Source organism: Heptranchias perlo, chromosome 25 (genome assembly GCF_035084215.1).
Source record: "Heptranchias perlo isolate sHepPer1 chromosome 25, sHepPer1.hap1, whole genome shotgun sequence".
NCBI classification, from domain to species: domain Eukaryota; kingdom Metazoa; phylum Chordata; class Chondrichthyes; order Hexanchiformes; family Hexanchidae; genus Heptranchias; species Heptranchias perlo.
Window position 1 is genome coordinate 13,650,699 of NC_090349.1, and position 25,845 is coordinate 13,676,543.

The following is a 25,845-nucleotide window of genomic DNA, read 5'->3' on the forward strand; positions in this document are numbered from 1 at the left end:
AGAAACATCTACAGCAGTCTCATAGTGGCTAGTGATGGATTTGAAGGTAGCACACTAACCTAGAAAACCTTGGGACACATTTGCTTTGACATATGATTTGCCTCTGATGATTTCCTCTTTTGCACCCTCACCAATTTTCTCCTCTCCTGAAAGCATTAACTCATTTCTGCACAGTTCCATGGCTGTCAGGCATGCTCTACTAACTCACTCAAGTGGTCATTGCTCATATACGTGTCTCAAAAATGAGAATGGATGGGCTATTCAACTGTCAGAGGCATCATATCCCAGTGTATTCAGTCCACACACCTTCATTTCTAGAAGGTGCCCCTGGATAGTGATCAGGAGTGGGAACCCTCATCCATTCGCACATTTGACGAAAGATTTTAACTGCCTCTACGTAGCGTGTAGATTCTTAAATAACTATCTTGGGACCTGAAACTAGTATTTATTTTGTCTATTTGCAGCAAATTAGAAAATTCAGAAAACTAAAGACATATCAGAGTTTACAAATTTGACAAACAATAGATTCTGTTCTCCCAAACACAAGGATCTCTTATATTTGTGAAGCACAATGGTAACCATGCAGGAAAAAAAAATCTCAACACAGTTTATATGAAATCATTATACGTTTGGTAATACCGCCATTAGAACTAACTGAGAAACTATAGCAAGAAATCTGATGGTTTCAGGCTCTCTAGAGCACTTGCTGGGTTGTATGGGTTGGAAGTGTCCAGCAATATAAAGTGGCTGACGAAACTCTGACATTCCAATCTGCTTTAATGTATGGAATTGAGAGTTCACAGTGATGCTCGTGAATGTAGGAACAGTTTGGAGTTCTGTAAAGTGAATGCTTTCTTCTGCTAATTATAATGGATAGTATTAAAAGAATCCTCCACATTTACAGTAATAAATGGATCTTTAGAAAAATTGGACTTTTAGGATTGATCTTCTTGGTGAAAGTTTACTTAAACAACAAATCTTGAGGTTTTTATTTTGTTTTTACTACTTAGAAATCATGGGATCGGTGAAACATACAGTCCATTCTATTTAAAGTGTCAGCTCAGTTCAGTTGGTAGAATTTGCCTCTCAATCAGAATACTGTGGGTTCAAGACCCACTCCAGAGTAACACTTCAGTGCAGAACTGAGGGAATGCTGTGTTGTTGGAGATGCTGTCTTTTAGAGGATTACATTAAAACAAGACTCTGCCTGCCCGTACAGGTGGATGTAAAAGATTACACTATTTGAAATGCAGGGAATTTCTTGTGCCTCAACCAACGTTTGTCCCTTAACCAATACCATCAAAACAAATTAACTGGTTATTCATCTAGTGTGCTGTTTGCGGGCCCTTGCTGTCCACTAACTTGCACATTCCCCTCCAAGTCACACACCGTCCCAACTTGGAAATATATTGCCGTTTCTTCATCGTTGCTGGGTCAAAATCCTGGAACTCCCTACCTAACAGCACTGTGGGAGAACCTTCACCACACGGACTGCAGCAGTTCAAGGCGGCAGCTCACCAGCACCTTATCAAGGGCAATTAGGGATGGGCAATAAATGCTGGCCTTTCCAGCGACGCCCACATCCCATGAACGAATATTAAAAAAAATAGCTGCCTCATTTGCCTTTATAACAACAGAACTGCACTTCAAAAAGAACTCACTGGCCGTGAAGCGCTTTGAGACAATTATAAAAATGAAAGTTATTTTCTTGAGGCAAGCTTTTATAGTTCACGAGATTCACTAAGTATGTCCCTGTCCATTACATGTCTCTCCTGTTTATAGTACTAATGTGGCCTGGTATTGTAGAAGATCAAACACATCCTTCAATGTCTAGAGTGGCTTTTTTGAAATAATCTTCCTCCTTCAATACACAGGGCATTTTCCAGCTGCACGAAACTCACCATATGGGCTAGCACAGGCACAAACCTGCACCAAATTGTCAGTTCTGACCAAAGCTCATCGATCTGAAACGTTAACTCTGTTTCTTTCTCCACAGATGCCGCCTGACTTGCAGAGTATTTCCAGCATTTTCTGTTTTTATTTCAGATTTCCAGCATCCGCAGTATTTTGCTTTTGACCAAATTGCTCCATTGGCACAGGGTGCTGGCGTAGCAACAGGTTTGTTACCCATGTTTTATTTGGGGGAAGAGGAAGAAAGCAATTCCCCCATCACATATCAAATACAGGTTCCTCCTCAGCTGGTCTAGGAAGCATCACTGACAGTGAAAGCCAAGAAGTAGCCTATCGTGTGTTACTACATGATGGCTGCAGAGTAAACAAGCTGATTCTGAGTGGAACTATAGTTGAAATGCTCCAGCTAAAAGGCATGAAGAGCTGAATGGCCTCTTGTACTGTAATTTCGATAATTCTATGGTAAAAGAGACAACACTGACTTTTAAATTTGAAGAAAAGAAATGTGGGGGAGGGGGAGAGCTGCACTTTTGCTAACTTCCCCCTTCAGACTTTGACAAACTGAGAATCTGGACTGGCAAAGAAAGATGCATTTATCTAAGTTTGCCTTATCACATCTATTAGAACTATCCCATGTAGAGTGTATTGCTTTGAAGGGCATTGTTGTGATGTAGGTTTCAACTGTTCCTATAACCAATTATTTTCCAGTGAGTATTAAATTGAGCTGTTGACACAGATACAAAGTGTTTTGGAATCAATACAATAATGGGAATTTAGTACAATAATATATTTTCAGCTGCAATCCATTGCTCAGTGTCTGTTTCTCATTAAATTCCAGATCCTTCTTCAGACTCAAGACAAAATCAGCAAAAGTGCCACATTGGTTTTTCTGCATTAAGGATTCCTCCATATTCTAGGACTTAACAATCGACCAATAATTTCCAAGCTGGAAACCTTTGTATTTCAAACTAATGAAATTTACAACTGTATACAACATAAATAGGAAGCTTCAAAATCGATTTTTTACCAATTTTTTTCCTTGGATGGTGAATTGGTGATTTCTCTCTCTTTCCTCCCCCCTGCCCCAAAATTTCTCATTATTTACTTACAAAAACTATCAGGTCCAGAGATGTGCACACATCACATCTGTAATATCAAGGGCACACGTGGAAAATCTCTGATGATGTCGCCCACAATGATATTAACAAAAATGGATACATGCTGTACAATGAGCGCACTATACCAATCGTAGCACATACTCCAAAAACAAACTTTACCAACAACTATTTCAGTTTTCAATAAAAACTGAAAATGTTGGAAACACTCAGCAGGTAAGACAGCAGCTGTGAAGAGAGAAATGTAGGGTTAACGTTTCAGGTCAATGACCTGTCAGAGTTCTGACGAAAGGTGCTTGATCTGAAACGGTAACCTTACGTTTCTCTCTCCGCAGATGCCACCTGACCTGCTGAGTGTTGTCATCATTTTCCGGTTTTATTTCAGCTTTCCAGTATCTGCAGTATTTTGCTTTTTATTTCATATGTTAGTCAGACTTTAAAAATATTTGTGTTCCATGATACTGCGGAGGTGATGTGCTACTTTAAACATTAATTTTAGCAGTCAACATTTTGTAGCACAGTCCATTCACAAATAATATAAATATACTGCTAAAATAGCTCAACAGTACTGTGTGATCATGGCAACTTATATTACATTATTACTTTTGAAACTGCCATTGAGGCCCACACAAGTGTCATTTAGCTTAACTGTGTCTTGTTCATCTCCTGCTTGTTTTCCTGAGGTTTAGAGATGTTCAAAATAAATAAAACACCAGGGTTTTTTTGGGTTCTAATCCCCCCCCCACCCCCCCAAACTTGATTTTCTCCTGGTTGATGCTGCTAAAAATGAAAACTGGAAAAAGAGCCTGGGTTTTAAAATCGGCAATAAAAACTGACTTTAGAGGCCCTTAAACATAAAGCAACAACAATGTAGAGGGTGATTCGATGCCCAATGATATCAACATTTACAATGGTGACCCTGCCGCTACCGTCATATAAACTGAATAGGGAATAGACCATACTAACATCGGAAAACCAAAGCAGCGCAGTGAGGGCTTACAGTTTGATGTAACAACAATGCGCCAGAAATAGAGATCATGCCAGGAATCTTTCAATAGCTTTTAAATGTGAACTGTAACTCAGTCCGTAATTGCACTGCCCAGTGTGAAATTGTGCCATATGTCAGGACAGTCCCAAGTTCCATTGCTGGTCTGTGCTAAGTTAGCTGATCTCAGCTGCTGTGGGGAAAGGGTGCTACAACAGGCCTAAGCGACACTGGGCTAGGGAAAAGGGGTGGGAGCGAGGAATTAGCCAGAATTCCTGCTCCCAGTTGCTACCCTGTGACCGCTCCTAGAAGGTATGTGTGTCCAGATCTTGTGCAAGAAATCGGCCCAGCGGCAATTCCTCTCCCATGGTCAAAAAGCCCGCTGACACTTACTGTCAAGCTTAATAGGCACTTGGGCAAGGTACCAGGGCACAGCCACCACCCATGAAACTGTATCCCAGCAAGACTTTCTGACTTCAAGGAGGGAAAGGAAAACAGTGGCCATGGCGCTGTGGGAAGGTGTTCAGAATCTGGGAGCTTCTAAAAATGAAAGGAGGAGGTGGTGGGAGAAATAAAATTAGGACAGTTACTCTGGGTCTGTCTTGCAGATCTCCAGTAATGACTTGGCACCTGGTCTTTTAGATGGGCAAGGACAGCACATGGATACCAAGGAGAAAACAAATTAAAAATAGGAATTGTCACTTTCACCAAAAAAGATCATAAAATTCCAATTTTTCTAAAGATCCATTTTTTAAAAAAAAATTCAGAATGTGTGATCCTAAATTCAATATCATCTGCGGATGCAGCATTCCAATTGGCTTAATTCTCAAATAGAATTCTCAAACCCTCAAATAGATCTCAATTCCCTGTTACAGAACAGACAGTCAGCCTATCCATTATTACTTAACTCCAGCTGCAGCCTTAATTATAAATACCAAATTGACTACTCAATATTTAAACTTTGGGTTTGCTCTAGAATATCAGCAGCATGTGAGCTCAGAAACATGGCAAACTATTATGCTGCTTAGAGACGGATGTATACAATTAATTAGCACATAGATGGGGCATTGTTAGCGCTCAGTGTGCATACTCTATTCAGTTACCACTAGTGCACCTTTTAGTTCATTCCAATTAATTGTTTTTCCAACAAGCAAAGCTGGAGGGAATAATAGATCCTCTCAGAGCAAAGGCCTGCCTGTTCATCTCGAGGGTCTGTAAAAATGGAAAATAAGAATATGTCCCCAAAATACTTTGCAATAGAAACATGGATTTCTTTTTTTCTTGTGATTGTGTGGGGAGTCCAAAACTAGGGGCCCTAAATATAAGATAGTCACTAATCGATCCAATAAGGAATTCAGGAGAAACTCTTCACTCAGAGAGTGGTTAGAATGTGGAACTCGCTACCACATGGAGTGATGGAGGAGAATAGCATAGATATATTTAAGGAGCTAGATAAGTACATGAGGGAGAAAGGAATGGAAGGATATGTTGAAAGGATTAAATGGATGTAGGGTGGGAGGAGGCTTGTGTAGAGCATCAGATTTATACAATATAGATATATAAACTGTTCTAACTGATTCTATTAGACCTGTTGGGCTTAATGGCCTGTTTCTGTGCTGTAAATTTTATATTATTGTATGTAAAGATAGTTGGAGTACATCTAAATTTTTTTTTAAATGGCTATATCTCTGGGCTGACTTTGTGGAAGGACCCCTTTGTCATGTGACAAAGTTGGTACATCATCAGCCGATACACGTGCTGACCGCTTTGCAATTACATTTTTGTTGCCTCGCAGCTAGAAAACTCATTTTGATCTAACGCAATCTGTTATTTCTACCCCTTCTGAGGTGATGGGGCAGACAAAAAGAGTAAGGGACAATTCTGTACTCTCAGGAAATTGGAAAATCAGAGCTAGAATGTTGTAGCCCTATCTCCAACCTGTGCTCCCTACAAGCGCAGTTTGTTGCTGGTGCACAGGGTTATAAAATCACCTTTGTCATTTCTCTGCGGCCAAGAACAAGTCAAACTGAGAAGATACAAACACCATTTCCTGAATCGTTAATGCTTGGTTTGTTGTGAAATGTGTTTAAGTGTAAATCTTCAAAGAAAAGAGCAAACTTGCATTTATGTAGCTATGTCTCCCAAAAATGTCTCAAAGCACTTGACATACAATGAATTGCTGTGAAGTGCAGTTAATGACCAGTTAATCTGCTTTTGGTGGTATTGGTTGAGGGAAGAATGTTGGCCAAGAGACTGGGAGAACTGCCGGTTCTTCCTCAAATAATGTCATGAGATCTTTCACATCCATCTACCAGAACAGGTATACCGGGGCCTCAGTTTCATTCGAATGGCAGAATCTTCAACAATTCAGCCATCTCTCAGTACCTTATAAGTGTCAGCCAAAATTATGTGCTTAAATCCTGGAGTGGGGCTTGACCCCAAACCTTCTGACAGATACAAAATATTTGTTTAACATCTCTGCCATTAAATCCTGGAACTCCCTTCCTAACAGCACTGTGGGAGAACCTTCACCACACAGACTGCAGCAGTTCAAGAAGGCAGCTCACCACCACCTTCTCAAGGGCAATTAGGGATGGGCAATAAATGCCGGCCTCGCCAGCAACGCCCACATCCCATGAATGAATAAAAAAAAGACACAAGATTAGTATTAACTGAGCCTTGGACGTGAGATTAGTGTTAACTGTGCCAAGCTCTTAGAATCGAGACCCCCCCCCCTCTCAGGGACTTAAGTCGCCTTTTCCCCCTTGTTACTAATGTGTGCCAAAAACAGGATTCATAAGGAATCTGCCCACGTATCACACCTCCAGAAACTGGGTTTCTAAGAACTTGCGGAGAAGCGTGCAAGGATTTCAGACTCTCGTCTTTCAGCATTTTGATCAGTTAGTACAGTACATAAATCCGATTATTTGACTAGTATCTTGCCATGTCTTTCAATATAGTGTTTCACCTGTAAACATATCTGACCAAGTAATCTATCTTGTACACAACCTAGATGCATATTATTTGCCCGTCTTCTAAAGTGACAAGCGAATAAGGTGGGCATCCCATGTATTCTCCAGTGATTTACTGTGATACAGATTTAATTGTTAAACCTGGACACAGATTTAATTGTTAAACCTCCACATCATGGCTACTATCGACACCATAACCTGAACACAGCAGAGATTAAAGACTGAGGCATCTTATAGAAACTGTAGTCCATCCATAAGAATGAATAAAGGAGTTAGGGAAAATCCCAAATTATAACCTACTGCATTCTTCAAACATGCTGGATCATAGGGCTGTGATGCAGTCTGAAACCTTAATGCAGTAATAAACAAGGAGCACTTTCCACAGATACCATCTTTCAGCAATTTTAATGTGGCAAGCTGGATTTTCTGCCTTACAATATTTCCTTAATGTTACATTCAGCATTTTATTACAACAATAAAGTATAGCATGGCACCTGATTCCAATGGTGTTTTAATTAGTTATTCAAAAGAAGGATCATTACATAAAATCTCAACCATTTTGGGCTATTTTGAGAAGACACCAGAGAGTCCAGGTGTCATTTCATTCACACATCAGGGGGCTTAGCTAGACAAATGCTGGAGAGCTTCCTACTCCCACATCAAAAGGTAGACTTTCAGCTCAAAGTAGTAATGCTGATTGACAGTTTAGTGGGCTGAGCCCACAGACTTAAAGGGGAGGAGGGGGGAGAGGATGTCCACAGAGAGCACTCCCTCTCAAGACACCGCACAGTTTGTGTTTTTGCAGCAGCAGCAAAGTTGTCTGTGCTTTAAAAGTCTGAACCAGTTTAGCCTAGAAGACTCACCTTTTCTAGGTAATCTTATGTTCAGTAAGTTATTATTTTTCATAATCAAGGAGTGCAGGGAAATTGATTGTTCTCACTGTGAAAAATGACCATGATGCTGAACCTGAGAGAATATCTAGCACAAAAACACAAAAATTGTGACAGCCACATAGCTTTTAGTGAGAGAACATTGTAGGTATGAGTTGAAAAAGGTAAGATGTGGAAAAATCCCCAGCCCAAAATCTAATTATCTTTTCTCCAGAAGATTTGAGCCTCGTGAATACCAAGTATGACACTCCAATCATTCAAGCCATATACACTCACAGTGCTTCTCTGCGTTAGCACGTGGTTGAGTGTGGCAGAAGAACACCCGATGGTTGGGATTGAAAACAGCTCAGGCATGGTGGGTAGTGGCTCTGCCTATTGTGTAGGATGGGAAATTGAGATCCTTAAGTAGCCTCATTTTTCCTGATGGCTTAGAAGAAGTAGAGATGTGCCCCTAATTGTTCAATGAGTTTGTCCAGAAGATAGTTGAACAATATAGACTAAGAAAAAAAAAACAAACAAAAGATTCTAAACTTTACTGTGGAGGAAGCATTTTTCATTGAAATTACTCCATCCTCTAAAACTAGGATTTAAAAAAAAATAACGTATGACTATTATAATTCAGGGTCTCTGCCATTTTTTTAAAAATTAGCATTGAGAATAAATTGTATTTGTATCAGGCTAAAATTAGTCAAATTTATTTACAAGATTTATAATTACACAGAAGCAAAAGGAATACAACAGAATAATGAGCAATACAGAGGCATAACTACTTTAAACTGTCTTGAAAATAACTAAGTGTGTGAATCTTAATTCTTACCAGTATCTTTTAACTGAGTCTTTGATGATAATCAGCCTCCAGCACTAGAATACTTCCCAAATGGATGAAGATTTTATCAGGACATACTTTGAATAAATGGCTAAGTACAGAGCTAGTGCAATGTGGCAGATGTGCTGATAAAACAAAGTAATACCATATGGAACTACAATTTATGAAATTATATATTTTTTAAAACATTAAGCAAAACACATCTCAGTTCACTGTTAAATGACAATCATTTGTTTTTAAATCAAGCAGTTTCACTTTTCAATGAAAGTGGAAGTGTCACTTTTTAAAAAAAAACTTAGTTGACATCTGGAAGTATTTAAATATGAGACCACTTGCTAAATGAAACATCTGTTGCTCAATAGGGAATTAATATAAGTCACAAGGAGTGCACACTCAAGAACAGGAACTGTCATGCACAAAAACACATTAATACAAGCATATTTGACTTTTTTTTTTAAAAAAAAGCTCATTTAGACAGGAGCCCCATACAACAAGGGCAGTTGACAAAACTTCGCAGTAAGGCACAAGACCAGCCAAAAACACAGACAGGGTTTAATATGCACAATAATAGGACATCACAAATTGAACAACCAATGACTATTCTCATTTACCTTTCTTTTTATTTTTCCTTTTCTCCCCAGGCTGTACTTCACTCCCTGGCCAAGAGTGCAAGTAAATCAATGTACTCCCAGGCCTCTGTCAATGTCACTCCACAATCAGCTGTTAAAAGGCTCACTAGAGATGTTTGGAGCATCTTGTTTTCTGTGGGGAAGCGAATGGTCATTGCTCACTGCCTCTTTGCCAGCAGCAATGGGACCAGGAAGCCTCCGATTGGTGGGGGACGGGGATGTGACATTGGTGCTCTGCTTCCCTGCATCACAAAGCACCTGAGCACCAAAACATCAGCAAGCCACTTTTACATTCTTCCACATTTTAAAATTGTTTTCACTTTTAATTGTTTTTAAAAATTAGTAGTACATCTCCTGAAGGCCAAGAGTCCAGGAACAAGTAGAAAGGCAGGTTTCTGGAAGATGGGGATGCAAATGGCAGGCTGGGACCAAGGGGCAGAGAGCAGAAAATCCAAGTAGCAAGTTACAGGAGGCTCAGGGAGCAACCAGCAGGCTATGGCTGGGGAGATACAGTTAAGTGAGGGAGAAACAGATGGAAGGCCAGCTGAAGTAAGTTAGGATTTACCTCTTTGTTTTCTGTTTCGGTGGACGATGACAGCAAGACAACAATTTGCAAAACATCCCAAGGCTCTTTACAAGAGAATCAAACAGGGAGTGGGAGTGCAGTTACAGTAGATGACCAAAGGAGTGTCCAAAAAGAAAGGGAGAAGCTGTAATGGCAGTTGAAAGCGAACTCAGAAAAGCAGGGTAACATTCTACATTGAACCAATCAGAAAGTTCAGACATGAGTCCAGTCAGACAGACAAAATACATTTAATTACACCGGTAGATAGATACTCTTCTCCCCCCCACCCCAATATTTTCTGTTGCTCCTCTCTTATAAATGCCAGATTGTGCTCAAGTATGACTCCATAGCCCCTTGCTACCTCACACAAGCGGCCATTCTTCCTGTGTGAAGCTAGACAGTAAATGCTGCTGGGCTATTCAGCTGTGCAGGGCATCACATAGCTTGATCCTTACCTAGAAAGTGCATGTTGTACAGGCATAATGGATGAGGTCAGGATTTGGCTCCTGAATAAGCTGGCAACACTTAACATATTTATACACTTGGGTACTCAGTTAAATCTTTACTCCACTAATTCATGCAACCAGTCTGAGTTTCTCAAAAACAATGTGATAATCAAAAAGAGAAGTTCATCTAACTCTAACTGTATGGTAGAAGTGAAAGTGTTTCAGGCAAGTCTGACCAGTTTTTCTTCAACTCTGCTTAACTCTGAATGACTTTCAATTATCTTGTGCACTTTAAAACGATCTTTCTATGTAGAGCAATACTTCAGTAAATACAAAAACAAATAGGGACGTGGCTTCCGTTTGAGAAGCAAGACCTTGGTTTGTTGTGGTTTTGACAATGTGCATACTGAACAAGTATTTGGTACTTTGCAGGGGGTCCATATTTCTCACTAAAAGAACTTGATGTAAATGTGCACATTACAGTGCTATTCTGGTTCCTGATTCACTACAGGCAGCATCCTTACAAAAAGAGTTTCTGCACCGCATTCCCTGATTTCTCTCTCAAAGTCACAGATGGCTTGCATTAGATCAACCAAAAATGTAAAGTCTGTGGTTAGTGATTTATTTTTGGTTTAATTAACTAATTAAATGTTAATTTTTAAAAAAACTTGTTGCTTGCTCTAAACCAATTTGTCTACCACAATCTTCCAGTCATCTAAAATACTTCTATAGCAGTAATTCAAACTGTATTTTTGTGTAATAAAATGTTATTATATGCCTTTGCCAGCAATGATGCAAAATGTGAATTTAATGTAATGTTTGAAAAGCTACTTTTTAGGGAGGGATTATTGTTTTGAAGATTGGTAAATTCAAGCCACCAAACACTTTTGTATAGAAATCAAATACATCGACTGCTCTCACCCAGCATTCCTTAAAAAAACACCAGAATAATATTTTTTAAAAATTGAGTGATACAATCTAAAAGGCATGATCCTTTCTGCTGAGGGGCATTTGATCTGCAAGGTATGACCAGTGGGCCAGTAGTCAGGAATTACTTGAGACTTTTGCTGTTACCAGCTGTTGCTCTTCAACTGTCACGGTGATCCATTCAGCCAAAAAAATGATAGCTAATCTGATTTAATTTTATATATTTTGAATACAACAATAACTCCCATTGCTGCTGAGCATCAAAAGATGCTCTTATATTACAGGAGTGCAGCTGCACCCCCCCCCACCCCCAACTTTCAGTTGTACTGTCTAGTGGAAATGCCCCTGTACTCAGGGAGCTGACGAAATCGCAGACCCATGAAGATGTGGGTGTATGAATTTGGTGTTGGACTAAGAAGCTAAGGAAAGTAAATGCAAGGAGTTAGTTCCCTATTTCCACTAATACAGCATTGTACGGTGGAGCACAAGAGAATCGCCCAAGCATAAAAGTAAAAGGAGAAAAGTTGCACAACGACTTGCATTTATATAGCACCTTTAATGTAGTAAAATGTCCCAAGGCACTTCACAGGAGCATTATCAAACAAATCACATATGGGGATATTAGGATGGGTGACCAAAAGCTCAGTCAAAGCGGTAGGTTTTAAGGGGCGTCTTAAAGGAAGGCGGTAGAGAGGGGAGTGGTTTAAGGAGGCAATTCTAGAGCATAGGGCCGAGGCAGCTGAAGGCATGGCACCAATGGTGGAGCGATGAAAATAGGGGATGCGCAAGAGGCCGGAATTGGAGGAGCGGAGAGATCTCGGAGGATTGTAGGGCTGGAGGAATTTGAACACAAGGGTGAGAATTTTAAAATCGAGGCGTTGCTGGACCGGGAGCCAATGTAAGTCAGCAAGCACAAGGAAATGGGTGAATGGGACTTGGTGAGAGTTAGGATACGTGCAGAAGAGTTTTGGATAAGCTCAAGTTTATGGAGGGTGCAAGGTGGGAAGCCAGCCAGAAGAGCATTGGAATAGTCGAGTCTAGAGATAACAAAGGCATGGATGAGAGTTTCAGCAGCAGATGAGCTGAGGCAGGGGTGGAGATGGGCAATGTTATGGAGGTGAAAGTAGGTGGTCTTGGTGATGGAGAGGATATGGGATCGGAGGCTCATCTCAGGGTCAAATAGGACGCCAACGTTGCGAACAGTCTCAGCCAGTGGCCAGGAAGAGGGATGGAGGCGGTGGCTAGGGAATGGAGTTTGTCATGGGGACCGAAGACAATGGCTTTGGTCTTCTCAATATTTAATGGAGGAAATTTCTGCTCATCCATGCAGCATCACAGGCAGTGGAGGGGTCAAGAAAGGTGGTGGTGAGGTAGAGCTGGGTGTCGTCAGTGTACAATTGGAACCTAAAGTTGCGTTTTGAGATGTAGTTGCCGAGGGGCAGCATGTAGACTAGACAATTAATGCGCCTGAAAAACCCCCCTCTATTGACTAGTAAATTTCTTCCTTTCTGATGAAAGGTGATTGACCTGAAACATTAAATCTGTTTCTCTCGCCGCAGATGCTGTCTGACCAGCTGAGTGTTGCGAACATTTTCTGTTTTTATTATAAAAGTTAGAAATTTAGTGAATTACAAGTGATTGAAATGGCAACCATATGGCAAAGTGTTTATTGCATAAAATGGCAGTCAGGACAATACCTCTGTCCAACAGATAAGGTCTCTATAAGAGAGATAATAAAGTAATGGTTGTTTATTTTAAGGGAAAGCAGACATTATCTTCCAATATTAAAAAAAAACTACATCAACAATTAATTGCCAAAGAAATTTGAGAAAATATAAAATACAGCCCCATCCCAAGTACTATTAGAAAGGAATACAAGATATGGAAGAAAAAGTTTTTTCTATTTTTAGCATTCACTTTCTTGTTTAAACTGAAGCACAACCTAGTGTTAGGTAATGGAGCAACTGTAATGATGCATACAAGCCAGCAAGGTCCCAGCTTTGCACGCTAGTCTGTGCTGAGTTAGTTGATCTCAAGCCAGGATGGTGGTAAGGGGGGTACAATTAGCCTCAGCGCATCTAGCCTAAGACAGAAGAAAAAAAGTCAGCTACGGCTCCGATCATTGTCCATTGATGCCTACTAGTAAATGGGTGTGTGTAGACGGCGGGTGAGGATCGGTGAGAATCCACCTTAGCTGTGAAACCACCAATGGTCGAATAATTTGATGGTGCATGGTCTTGGTTCCCACATTAAGAACAGTCACTTGGGTTAGGCACCAAAAGGGTGCCCCTGGAACCACACATCATCATGAGTCAGCTCCTTCAGGAGAGAAAGAGTGGGGATGGGGGAACCAAAGCAATAATTGCTAGAGAATACATGTGATATTCACTTTAGTACTGAAATACATTTTTCTTAAAAGTAATTTTACACTTTCTGTAAATAGAGCACCAAAACCTCTCTCCATCCGAAAGAAATAAAATAAAACTACCTTCTGTTGAGACTGGGCAAAATATACTTCAGCAAACTTCAGAACCAATACATAGTCGCCTTCCTCTTTAATTGGAACATCATATCCAAACGTTTCTTCGTTGTAGCGTTCAGTTTGATACAAAATTTGATCTTCAGGCATTGATCGAAAAATAGGCAACCTCATTCCATAGTCCGATGCTTGAGAAAGAGAAAGAGACAGAAGAAAAGGCAGAGAGTTATATTAAGTTCAGGAAACTATTGACAAGGTTTTGAGCTTATAACCTGCTAACCAACTGGTTGAGGTATCAATTTCCTCTTCCATCCGATGTGAACTTGAGCTTTATGGCACCCAATTAACTACATTAATTAGACAAAATACTGAGAAGCAAATCTACAAGAGTCTCCAGCTCAGTCCAATTAGCTGACCAATAGTAGGCGTAGTGAAAGAAAGAACTTCCATTTATATAGCGTCCTTCACAACCTTAGGATGTCCCAAAGTGCTTTACAGCCAATGTACTTTTCGACAGGGTTTTATCACGAACAAATATTTACAAAAGTACTTTTGTGAAGTGTAGTCACTGTAATAATGCAGGAAACGCGGCAACTAATTTGTGCAGAGCAAGGTCCAACAAACAACAATGAGATAATGACCAGATAATCTGTTTTAGTGATGTTGGTTGAGAGATAAATGCTCTCAACTTCCCTGCTCTTCTTCAAAATGGTGCCATGGGACCTTTTACGTCCACCTGTGAGGGTAGACAGGGCCTCAGTTTAATGTCTTATCCGAAAGATGACACCCGACAGCTCCCTCAGTACTGCACTGAAGTGTCAGCATCGATTATGTGCTCAGGTCTCTGGGACGTGAACCCACAATCTTCTGACTCAAGAAGCGAGAGTGCTACTCACTGAGCCGCGGCTGACACTACATTCACTTCTTCCGCAAAAACAAAAGCGGAGTCGAATTTTGGGCAGTTGTTACACTAATTGGCCGTAAATTATCGTGTTTTAAAAAACAGAAAGGAAACCGAAGCCCTGAAAAATGTATGGAAATTAAACAAGGCAGAAGGACTATACCATGCTGCAGTTACAAAATTGGGAAGGAGGCGGGGCAAGACAAATACCCTCCTCTATTTACAATTTTGATGCAACTGGGTTGTAAATGTCAAAACATTAAAGTTGTAATGCTTTGAGAAACACCAGAACAGCCCTTTGAGTTCTCTCAATGTTATGAGCTGTAATAAACATGCTTTTCAAAAGACAGGGTTTTATCACGAACAAATATTTACAATTGAAGACCAAGGGAGGACAAGCTCCATTGTCAACATTTTATATGACATGCATTTGTAGTATATGGTGCTGGTTTATGGTTCCACAGAGCTGCCACCAGATCTGTATTGTTACTATTGATGGAACTATGCTAACAGTAATTGTATTTGGCCTGTTGCTATTTTCAGGCATTTTCTTAGTGTTATGATTGCTGTGCAACACGAACTGTAATATCACATGCTGCAAACTGCAGAGAGTGTTTCCGCTTTGGGCACAATCGGGAAATTGCGCTCAAAATTGTGCTGGTTAGGTTACAGTTCAAGTTTCCGATAACATTCATTTGCATAATCAAACATAAAATCTTCCATGAACCAGCATAATCGGGCAGCGTAATAGAACATAATAATTTTATATTTTTCTCTTTCCATTAATATTCATTGATGTATTTAAGAGTGGTAACCTGGTGCAATTTTATTAATACAGCTGAAAATGGATTTAATCACAAAAAATAAGCATTTTTCATCAGTGTCGTCCTCCACCTGTGAGTAACCTGATTTAAAATCAATGAAAATTACTTAAAACAAACTAAACTGAATCATTTACTAGTTTCACTGGTGTACACTAGTCAGATTCTTAGTAAATTAAATATTTTTTGATATGTAAAACTTTTAAAGCATGCCTACTGGTACCTGTGCACCTAAGAAAATGAGCACAATTTGAACAGCCTTCCCATATCAGCGCAATCGCCAGAAACTCGCAATGTCGACCTGGGCTGTTTTTGGGTGGGGCTTGATCCGGGCAAATTGAATCTTAAATTAACGTAAAAGATTGCAGAAAACAGAAACGCAAATGGTTTTGGGCGTTACTCACTTACGTTTAAAATTCCCTGATCTTTTGCACCGGTTCAGCTAATTGCACTGGAATCTAGGTGCAAAACTAGCAGAAACTCTAACATTGCATGTTTTTCTTTAAGGGTCCAGGTGGTCAATTTCAGGTGTTTGTTATCTGTGATGAGTCAGTCACTCGGAGGTAGATCTTCCTGTCCCTGTGCTTGGGTGTATTGGATCACCTGGGCAGAGCAGATAGAGGAACATCAGGTGGGGAGGATTGTGTGCCCAAGAGGGAGTACACCCAATTTTCAAACTGTTCAAGTTAATGGATTTAAATTGAACAGACTCCCTCATGGGTACGCGATTCTCTCCCCATCGATCTGCCGTGATACGCCGCACCCGGGTGATCCAACAGGCCCAGGCACAGAACGGGAGAATCTGCCCCTCGCTGTCTGGGCTCGCACTTGAATAATAGCCGCTTGGCTCAGGTACCCAGAGGAGAGCCAGCACTCGTGGAACCATACCCCAATATGAGTCAGCGCCTTCAGGAATAGAAGAGAAGAAAAATAACTAAGCTTGCTGAAATCCATTTCAGTACACAATATAAGTTCAAACACCAAATAAACATTCACTGGCTGTATAAACGTGCACTGTACATATTGCAAACAGAATACACACTGGGGACAATGTGGTTTACAGAAAATAAACCACTCGTGTTGCAGCCGCCATACCTCAGTTATGCCTGTGCAACCGGCGCCACTCCACTTTCGGTAAACCACCGGTCCCCGATGTGTATCCTCTACAGAATTTATATGGAGCCGAGTCTGGATCAAAGCCAAGAGACAAAACATTCAGAGGCAATGTTATTGAAATACTTCCGCACACAAATGAATATTTGAACATCCAAATATTCATTGCAGCCCTAGAGAGCTTCTACTGCAGCGATTAAATTTTAATATGCTTTCTGCACACCTTTCAGAGTTAACCCGTTAAACCATTAACTAACTAGTACACCATCACAATTGCCGAATTTATCCTTCATTGATTTCTTAGTGTGCAAAGGGAATTTGATTTTCACAAATAAAATTGCCAACTTGTGGAAACTCCCTAACGGTTTTATAGTCGAATGCAACACACAATGAGGTACTAACCCATTTAAGACAGGAAGGTACATGGTTTGTTCCCTGATTTCTGCTGAGGCAGTGACAAGGGCACTAAAATTGGCCTGAGCTTGTCCACTGGGATCCCTGCTCCTGAGTACTATCCAGTGGCCCCACTTAAAGTTCATGTATGAGGTAGCTGAAGATAGGTTTGGTCTCCCCCTCCCCCCAAAGTGGAACAGCTGACACTCAATGTCTAGGCTCATGCATGAAGAACGCCCAATTTGGGTGACATGCCAGACAGTTACAGGTAGAACTGAACTCCAGCAAGAGTCAGCAGCTTGAAAAGGTGAGGGCGACAACTGGGAAAAGAAAAAAATGTGCACCAGAGAAGAAAACTGAACAGTTGCTTTTCATTTATGTTCTTATTTACAGAAAAAGGGTTAACTTGTGTTTATATTTATATTTTGAGTAGATAGCTATGTATATTTATCCCTAATATGTAAGCGCTGAAATCTCAAGACTACATCTCATGTTGGAACAAAGTAGCCGGAGTAGAGTTAAGAGAGAAATCAGGAGGGCAAAAAGGGGACATGAGATTGCTTTGGCAGATAAGGCAAAGGAGAATCCAAAGAGCTTCTACAAATACATAAAGGGCAAAAGAGTAACTAGGGAGAGAGTAGGGCCTCTTAAGGATGTACAAGGTCATCTATGTGCGGAACCACAAGAGATGGGTGAGATCCTAAATGAATATTTCACATCGGTATTTACGGTTGAGAAAGGCATGGATGTTAGGCAACTTGGGGAAATAAATAGTGATGTCTTGAGGAGTGTACATATTACAGAGAGGGAGGTGCTGGAAGTCTTAATGCGCATCAAGGTGGATAAATCTCCGGGACCAGATGAAATGTATCCCAGGACGTTATGGGAGGTTAGGGAGGAAATTGCGGGTCCCCTAGCAGAGATATTTGAATCATCGACAGCTACGGGTGAGGTGCCTGAGGATTGGAGGGTAGCAAATGTTGTGCCTTTGTTTAAGAAGGGCGGCAGGGAAAAGCCTGGGAACTACAGACCGGTGAGCCTGACATCTGTAGTGGGTAAGTTGTTGGAGGGTATTCTGAGAGACAGGATCTACAGGCATTTGGAGAGGCAGGGACTGATTAGGAACAGTCAGCATGGTTTTGAGAGAGGAAAATCATGTCTCACGAATTTGATTGAGTTTTTTGAAGGGGTAACCAAGAAGATAGATGAGGGCTGTGCAGTAGACGTGGTCTACATGGACTTTAGCAAAGCCTTTGACAAGGTACCGCATGGTAGGTTGTTACATAAGGTTAAATCTCACGGGATCCAAGGTGAGGTAGCCAATTGGATTGACGACAGAAGACAGAGGGTGGTTGTAGAGGGTTGGTTTTCAAACTGGAGGCCTGTGACCAGCGGTGTGCCTCAGGGATCGGTGCTGGGTCCGCTGTTATTTGTTATTTATATTAATGATTTGGATGAGAATTTAGGAGGCATGGTTAGTAAGTTTGCAGATGACACCAAGATTGGTGGCATTGTGGACAGTGAAGAAGGTTATCTAGGATTGCAACGGGATCTTGATAAATTGGGCCAGTGGGCCGATGAATGGCAGATGGAGTTTAATTTAGATAAATGTGAGGTGATGCATTTTGGTAGATCGAATCAGGCCAGGACCTACTCCGTTAATGGTAGGGCGTTGGGGAGAGTTATAGAACAAAGAGATCTAGGAGTACAGGTTCATAGCTCCTTGAAAGTGGAGTCACAGGTGGATAGGGTGGTGAAGAAGGCATTCGGCATGCTTGGTTTCATTGGTCAGAACATTGAATACAGGAGTTGGGATGACTTGTTGAAGTTGTACAAGACATTAGTAAGGCCACACTTGAAATACTGTGTACAGTTCTGGTCACCCTATTATGGAAAGGATATTATTAAACTAGAAAGAGTGCAGAAAAGATTTACTAGGATGCTACCGGGACTTGATGGTTTGACTTATAGGGAGAGGTTGGATAGACAGACTTTTTTCCCTGGAGAGTAGGAGGTTATGGGGTGATCTTATAGAAGTCTATAAAATAATGAGGGGCATAGATAAGGTAGATAGTCAAAATCTTTTCCCAAAGGTAGGGGAGTCTATAACGAGGGGGCATAGATTTAAGGTGAGAGGGGAGAGATACAAGGGGGTCCAGAGGGGCAATTTTTTCACTCAAAGGGTGGTGAGTGTCTGGAACGAGCTGCCAGAGGCAGTAGTAGAGGCGGGTACAATTTTGTCTTTTAAAAAGCATTTGGACAGTTACATGGGTAAGATGGGTATAGAGGGAAATGGGCCAAGTGCAGGCAATTGGGACGAGCTTAGTGGCATAAACTGGGCGACATGGACATGTTGGGCCGAAGGGCCTGTTTCCATGTTGTAAACTTCTATGATTCTATGAAAGTAGAATTCACTCAAATGTCCGGCAATGGACCTTAATCATTTGAGAACCGAGCAGCCAGTACTGTTTTGAAAAGTTAACACAGCGATGAAAGAATCTTTTGCTACGATGAGGCGAGGAGGGAGGGAGCAGTTAAAGAATTAAATCCATTCAGACCAATTAACTTTTAAACTTGTGGAGCAGGTTTTGACAGACGCATTACTGGGGTTGTTCCTGTTTCAGACATAGAGGTTGCGCTGCATAACACCCACAAGCATTTTTTTTTGTTCTAATGTTGACTATATGGATTTAAAGATATGTACAGAAGCATAATAGGTCTTAACTTATGTTATCTTCCAAGTAAAGGGGAAGTGAGGGGGGTTATGTTTCAAGAGTGTAGGATGAGAAACAGCAATCAGTGTCTCTGGCATTTGAGGTTCTGACAACTACAAGTTGAAGAACAAGAAAGATCTGCCAGAATCCCAAAATGAATGTCAGTAAGATTAATTAGGCAAGGTTGACTCAATTTCAAAACGCTCCTCCGTACCCACGCACAAAAAAAGTTGATGGGTGCTACGAATCACTGTCTTGCTTCAGTGTGCGATTTCTGAAGTGTAATTGCCTAATTTTCACACCTCTTTTTTAAAAAAAAGTTAGAACACAAGTCTACAAAACACAAAAAATGGTGTGTAATCGAGAAATTTTGAATGTTTTCAGTCACAGTGTAACTGTGCGGACAATTCAAAAATGAACAAGACTTGCCATGCTCGTCTAATAATTAACAAGAAGCAGATGATAGAATTATGGGCTACAAATTGAGAAAGGGGTCGGCCATTTAGGGCCAAGATGAGGAAAAATTTCTTCACTCAAAGGGTTGTGAATCTTTGGAATTCTCTACCCCAGAGGGCTGTGGATGCTCAGTCCTTTAGTATATTCAAGACTGGATATTTGGATACTAAGGGAATCAAGGGCTATGAGGATAGGGCAGGAAAGTGGAGTTGAGGTAGAAGATCAGCCATGATCTTATTGAATGGAGGAGTAGGCTCGAGGGGCCGTGTGGCCTACTCCTATTTCTTATGTTCTTATAAAACGCATTGCCATCGGCAGGGTTTCAGTAAAACGAAATGGTGAGCGCATGAAATTTTCACATAGCAGCGTGTATCTGTCAGGAGATCGGTTAGGTACTGGTGATTTTCAGTCTATCACTGGTGTTAGCAATTGTGGTGGGAACAATTTGAGGGGATGAATTAAAATGATTATGCAAGCATGTTAATGCAACATTGAAGTGTTTTGCTAAAGTATTATTCCCAACCACAGTGCATTAATATCCACATGCTAAAAGAAAAAGCCTAGTGAAAACATCAGTTCAGGTACCATTTTACTTGTTATTTCTAGAACTTTATCCAATGTATTACATTAAACATTCCTTTTTGAGAAGTTAAGACAATATGAAAATTGAAACTCATGTCATGTGTTCAGTTCTTGCCAGACACTGCACTAATCCTGATCTTTCTTCTTTCCATCTGTAAGAGGCAGAGCTGAATACTGCAAGGCAGTAACGCATCCTGGGATTCAGATGATGCAGTTAGTTGCATAAATTTCACCTGAACCGTAAATTTGTCATGTCCTCAAGAGATAGGGATTCACTTAACCGCAGTACAGTTCCATAGGCTGCAGGTGATATTTGGTACCTCGTCCAAGTGGCCAGTATTTCCCAGACAGTGAGTGTCACAGGTTATTTGCCCAAAGGAGGCATCACAGTAGACCCCGAATCTGTCTTCGGTCAACACGCACACATTTCCAGCAGTGTCCGCAATCCGGTTAATTTTTCCGCTTTCTAATCCAAGGGCTCTGGGGTCAATTGCTGCTGCAGCTGAAATCAGCTAACTCACAGAGCAAGGATCGAATCTGGGCCTTCCAGTCCGAATGGCGTTCACTGTGCCATTATCCGTGAACCGTTAGGTGAGCTTCCAAGATACTATATGTATAACAAATATATAGCTGAATTTGTGGGAATGGCTTTTATTTTCACTGATGGACAGTAGGTTCCTGCAATTGAACCATGTGGATTTGAACTGGCATGTAATTAATTATACTGTATCTTATAGGAGAATAGCGTACCCTGTATTATGATATGATACTATATGATACATAATGATTGTTAATGCAATTGACAAGCATTATTCAACTCTTTTGGTGTACCAGAGAATTGTCTACCCAATGCAGTTTTTTCAATACCAAAAAACAGTTTTGCAAAAGACTGAATTTTACAAAGTAAAATGCTAAATGTTCTGGTCACAAGTAGCTACAGCTCTGTACATACAAATTCCAATTGGTATATCCTCTTTAGAGTTACTTTTGTTTAGCGACAGCTGTACCTATTGTGCAAAATGAGAAAAAAATTCATATCTTTATTGTACAATAATGAGGGAGATCTAATAATTTTTTCCATTCCCAGGACTTTTCCAAAGTTCTGATCATAGTCACTGGACAGGCTTGACATGTAGTCGAGTTCCTGACTTCATATAAATATAAATGGAAAATACTATCTACCTGTAAGTGTTGGACCAAATGTAAATACTGTGAAGGATACTGGGTTGCGCAATGGGTTGTAACACTATCCCAGCATCTCTAGGACTTAGGTTCAAATCCAGTGCCGATGATGGGATAAAAGCCTCCTCTGCCAGTGGTTCCCCCCGCCCGCGCCCCCCCCACTCCCTCAAGGATCTAATGTGAAATGAGATTAGGCTAGTCTCAACCCAGCTCATAATGGGCATGGGCCCTCAACACAAAAGTGCCCTAATTAGCAATTTCATTCAGAGATGGTCAGTGAGGTAAATGGAAAATGTCGCACTAGTGCACTAAGTGGAACGCTTTTGAGATTGTGGGGTTAAGCAGAGCAGATGGATCTTTACTCTTCAGCTGGATGCACCATATCTGACCTAGGAGTGCTTGATGCTGATACTCGTTACCTGAAATGGAAAAATGTTCCATTATCCAGCACTAACATCCCTGACACAAACTAACCACCCTCTCACAAAAATATATTAATTTTGTAACAAGACAACAACAAAATGCAACAGATACAGGTGGACTCCCATTATCAATATACAGCAGTAATCCCTTGAATGGCTCCAACACTCCAGAATGATTTTATCAAGGACACTTCCATCAGGAGCTTGTCTAGAGAGCACCAGAGTTCAGTTCCCATGTAATGTTAGTCCACATTGATATTTTTAAAGAAAATATTATTTTTTCATTAGAGGCAAATATTTTGGGCCATTCTAAACTAACTGTCTGTAAAAATATTATGAAGAAGAAGGATAGCCCAAACATAACGAAAATGAACCATGCTCCATAACCTCAATGAAAATCTCCCATCACCATGTTAACTTAAAGCTAAGCAGACATGTGCTTGGCCAGAAGCACTATAATCAACAACCACCAATAAAGTGAGTAGGAAAGTAGAGGGAAAAAGAGAGCAGTCAGTTAATGTCACATACACATATTCTATTTGGATATGCCTCAGATCAAACACTTGCCTCATGAATTAAAAAAAAGTTTCATTTTCTGCAGAAATTACTCTCCTTAAAACTCACATTTAAGATTCTGAAAACAGATCAAATTGTTAATTAGTTACCCATATTTTCCCTTTAGAAAGGCAGTACGAGATGAGGAGATGCCTATACTCCAGAGTTTTTCTTGATGTGTATTACAAGTGACAGAAAATTCTTCATAGAAATACTGTTACCAAATGTAATGCCCTGTTAATATCCAAATAATGAGGCTTGTAATACAGTCCCTCTTTACAGTACAATCTCACCTCTATGCAATTTCCTCATGTTAACCTTTCCAAAGAAGTGTTATAGTAGCAGATGTCTTGTTTGACACACACGTTATCTGCTTTATGTGTTCAGAAGAGGCTTGAACGCCATTTCCTCTTCCTGATCTGACAACACATATTTTATTTACTCAATGTCATAATTTGCCAAGTGTTTGTAATATACTATTGAGGCAAAAACAAAGCAGTGTATTTTTCCCCAATTCTCCTCCACAATGTGCTAACTCATACTGGATATGGATCCACAGGTGTGACTGCCTCACTCAAGCATCCAATCTTCAGATATTGTCCTAGCCAGCGAATGTTGGCAGGCTACTCAACCAGAACTGAGTCTGATCCTGTTATTGAGAATACCTACGAGGTGCCCCTCTAATGAAATGCATATGTAGTAAGCTTTCAGTAGCTCAATAAGATGCCTCCATAACAAAATGGCAGTATGGTAAACCAAGGGTTAATATAAGTGGCCCATTTTGCTAGCTAGAATTAGAACAATGAGCTTTTCAAATGAGTTTATCCTTGATCATTCGTTTATGTTATTAATTTCTTGTATGAAAATGTATGCTTTATTATGAATCAAGCAAAACGATATGATAAGCTGAATTCTGGGGTAAGCAGGTGTAGGGAGTGTTGTTTTGCAGCTACCTAATGAATGGATCCTTATTTCGGACAAGGTCGAAAAACATCCCAGGCCTGAGATAAGTGAGACTCCCTTTCCTGTGACCTACGTATAAACAGGTATCACCTGTGAGTGGTCGGTCATTATGTCAGTTAGTATGGCTTGCCCAGACTCAGCTTATGATTGGTTTTAACCCCTTGCTACTCATGTCCCTCCCCACTCTGAAAATGTATAATTGTGTGAACTTTGACTGTGTAAATTGCCTGTTCTATGAGATTGACCAGACTCTGTCAAGAGTTGAAATCAATTCTATAGATAGGGTCAGCTGCAGCTAATAAATTGTGTTAAAACTTTCAAGTGTATTCGCTTTCAGTTTTTGCTGAACCAGACTAAGAGTAAAGAATCCGGTATCGTCATTATCACCATTATACCCAAAGACACATATACGTTCCAATCATTGATCACGGTATTGGGGGTTAGTATAGGACCACTGCTCTTTTTGATATATATTAATGACCTGGACTTGGGTATAGAGGGTGTAATTTCAAAATTTGCAGATGACACCAAACTCAGAAATGTAGTGAACAATGTGGAAGACAGTAACAGACTTCAGGAAGACATAGACAGACTGGTGAAATAGGCAGACGAAATTTAACACAGAGAAGTGTGAAGTGAGGCATTTTGGTAGGAAGAATGAAGAGAAGCAATATAAACTAAACGGTACAATTTTAAAAGAGGGTGCAGGAAGAGCGAGACCTGGGGGTGCACATCCACAAATCTTTGAAGGTAGCAGGACAAGTTGAGAAGGCTGTTAAAAAAGCTTATGGGATCCTGGGCTTTATTAATAGATGTAAGGAATCTTACAACACCAGGTTATAGTCCAACAGTTTTATTTGAAAATCACAAGCTTTTGGAGATTATCTCCTTCGTCAGGTGAGTGAGTGAATAGAGGCATAGAGTACAAAAGCAAGGAAGTTATGCTATAGCTTTATAAAACACTGGTTAGGCTCAGCAGGAGTATTGTGTTCAATTATGGGCACCACACTTTAGGAAGGATGTCAAGGCCTTAGATAGGGAGAAGAATAGAATTTACTAGAATGGTGCCAGGGATGAGGGACTTCAGTTATGTGGAGAGACTGGAGAAGTTCTCCTTAGAACAGAAAAGGTTAAGGGGTGATTCGAAAGAGGTGTTCAAAATCATGAACGGTTTAGACAGAGTAAATAAGGAGAAACTGTTTTCAGTAGCAGACGGGTCGGTATTCAGAGGTCACAGATTTAAGGTGATCGGCTAAAGAGCAAGAGGTGACGTGGGGAAGCTTTTTTTTAAAAAACATAGTGAGTTGTAATGATCTGGAATGCACTGACTGAAAGGGTGGTGGAAGCAGATTCAATAGTAACTTTCAAAAGTGAATTGGATAAATACTTGAAGGGAAAAAAATTACAGGGCTTATGGGGAAAGAGCAGGGGAATGGGACTAATTGGACAGCTCTGTCAAAGAGCCAGCAAAGGCATGATGGGCTGAATGGCCTCCTCCTGTGCTGTACCAATGATAGTGACCAGTATCAGGCTCATCTCCACTCGCTCCCCACCCCCAAAGGGGCCCTAAGGCCAATTGTAGCAACACCATAGTTGAGATCAGTTAGTGCAGTACAAAAGATGTTTTGGTACTGACCATTTCATGCAATTAGAGCCCAGTTCAACCTCAAACGAGCAGGAATTTTCTGAAGATTTGTAGTTATATATACAAATCCATCAGACAAACACACGCTAGTGTACTAATGCACTGTGAAGCAATGAGTGGTGAGTTCATGTCATTCCCCCACACTACCAGTTCCACGTCATTCCCCCACACTGCCAGTTCCAGATCTCAGCTGTGTGGAGGAGGTGCGATTCCTCACACGAGGAAGACAAATAGATCCCAAGGCAAGTTAATCCACTCCTCTTGCACAATGCTTATTGGCAGGTGGGAAAATACCACACGTGTTGGGGGGGGGGGGGGTAAGTCACCTGCCTACCTACACTCTATTTAGCGTA

General features: G+C 40.7%; 1 protein-coding gene across 2 annotated transcripts in view; it reads right to left on the reverse strand.

Moving 5' to 3' along the window:
- The window catches only part of mlec (malectin), a 64,023-nt gene that overhangs the window by 36,894 nt on the left and 1,284 nt on the right, over positions 1–25,845 (reverse strand). Inside the window, exons 2-3 of one of the 2 annotated variants that reach the window (XM_068005659.1) lie at positions 16,563–16,655; positions 13,755–13,933 (exon numbers count right to left, since the gene is read on the reverse strand). In XM_068005659.1, the coding sequence (XP_067861760.1) occupies positions 13,755–13,919 (165 nt within the window). In that variant the 5' untranslated portion in view covers positions 13,920–13,933; positions 16,563–16,655. The remainder of the gene's footprint in view (positions 1–13,754; positions 13,934–16,562; positions 16,656–25,845) is intronic. The other variant, XM_068005658.1, reaches the window with a different exon arrangement.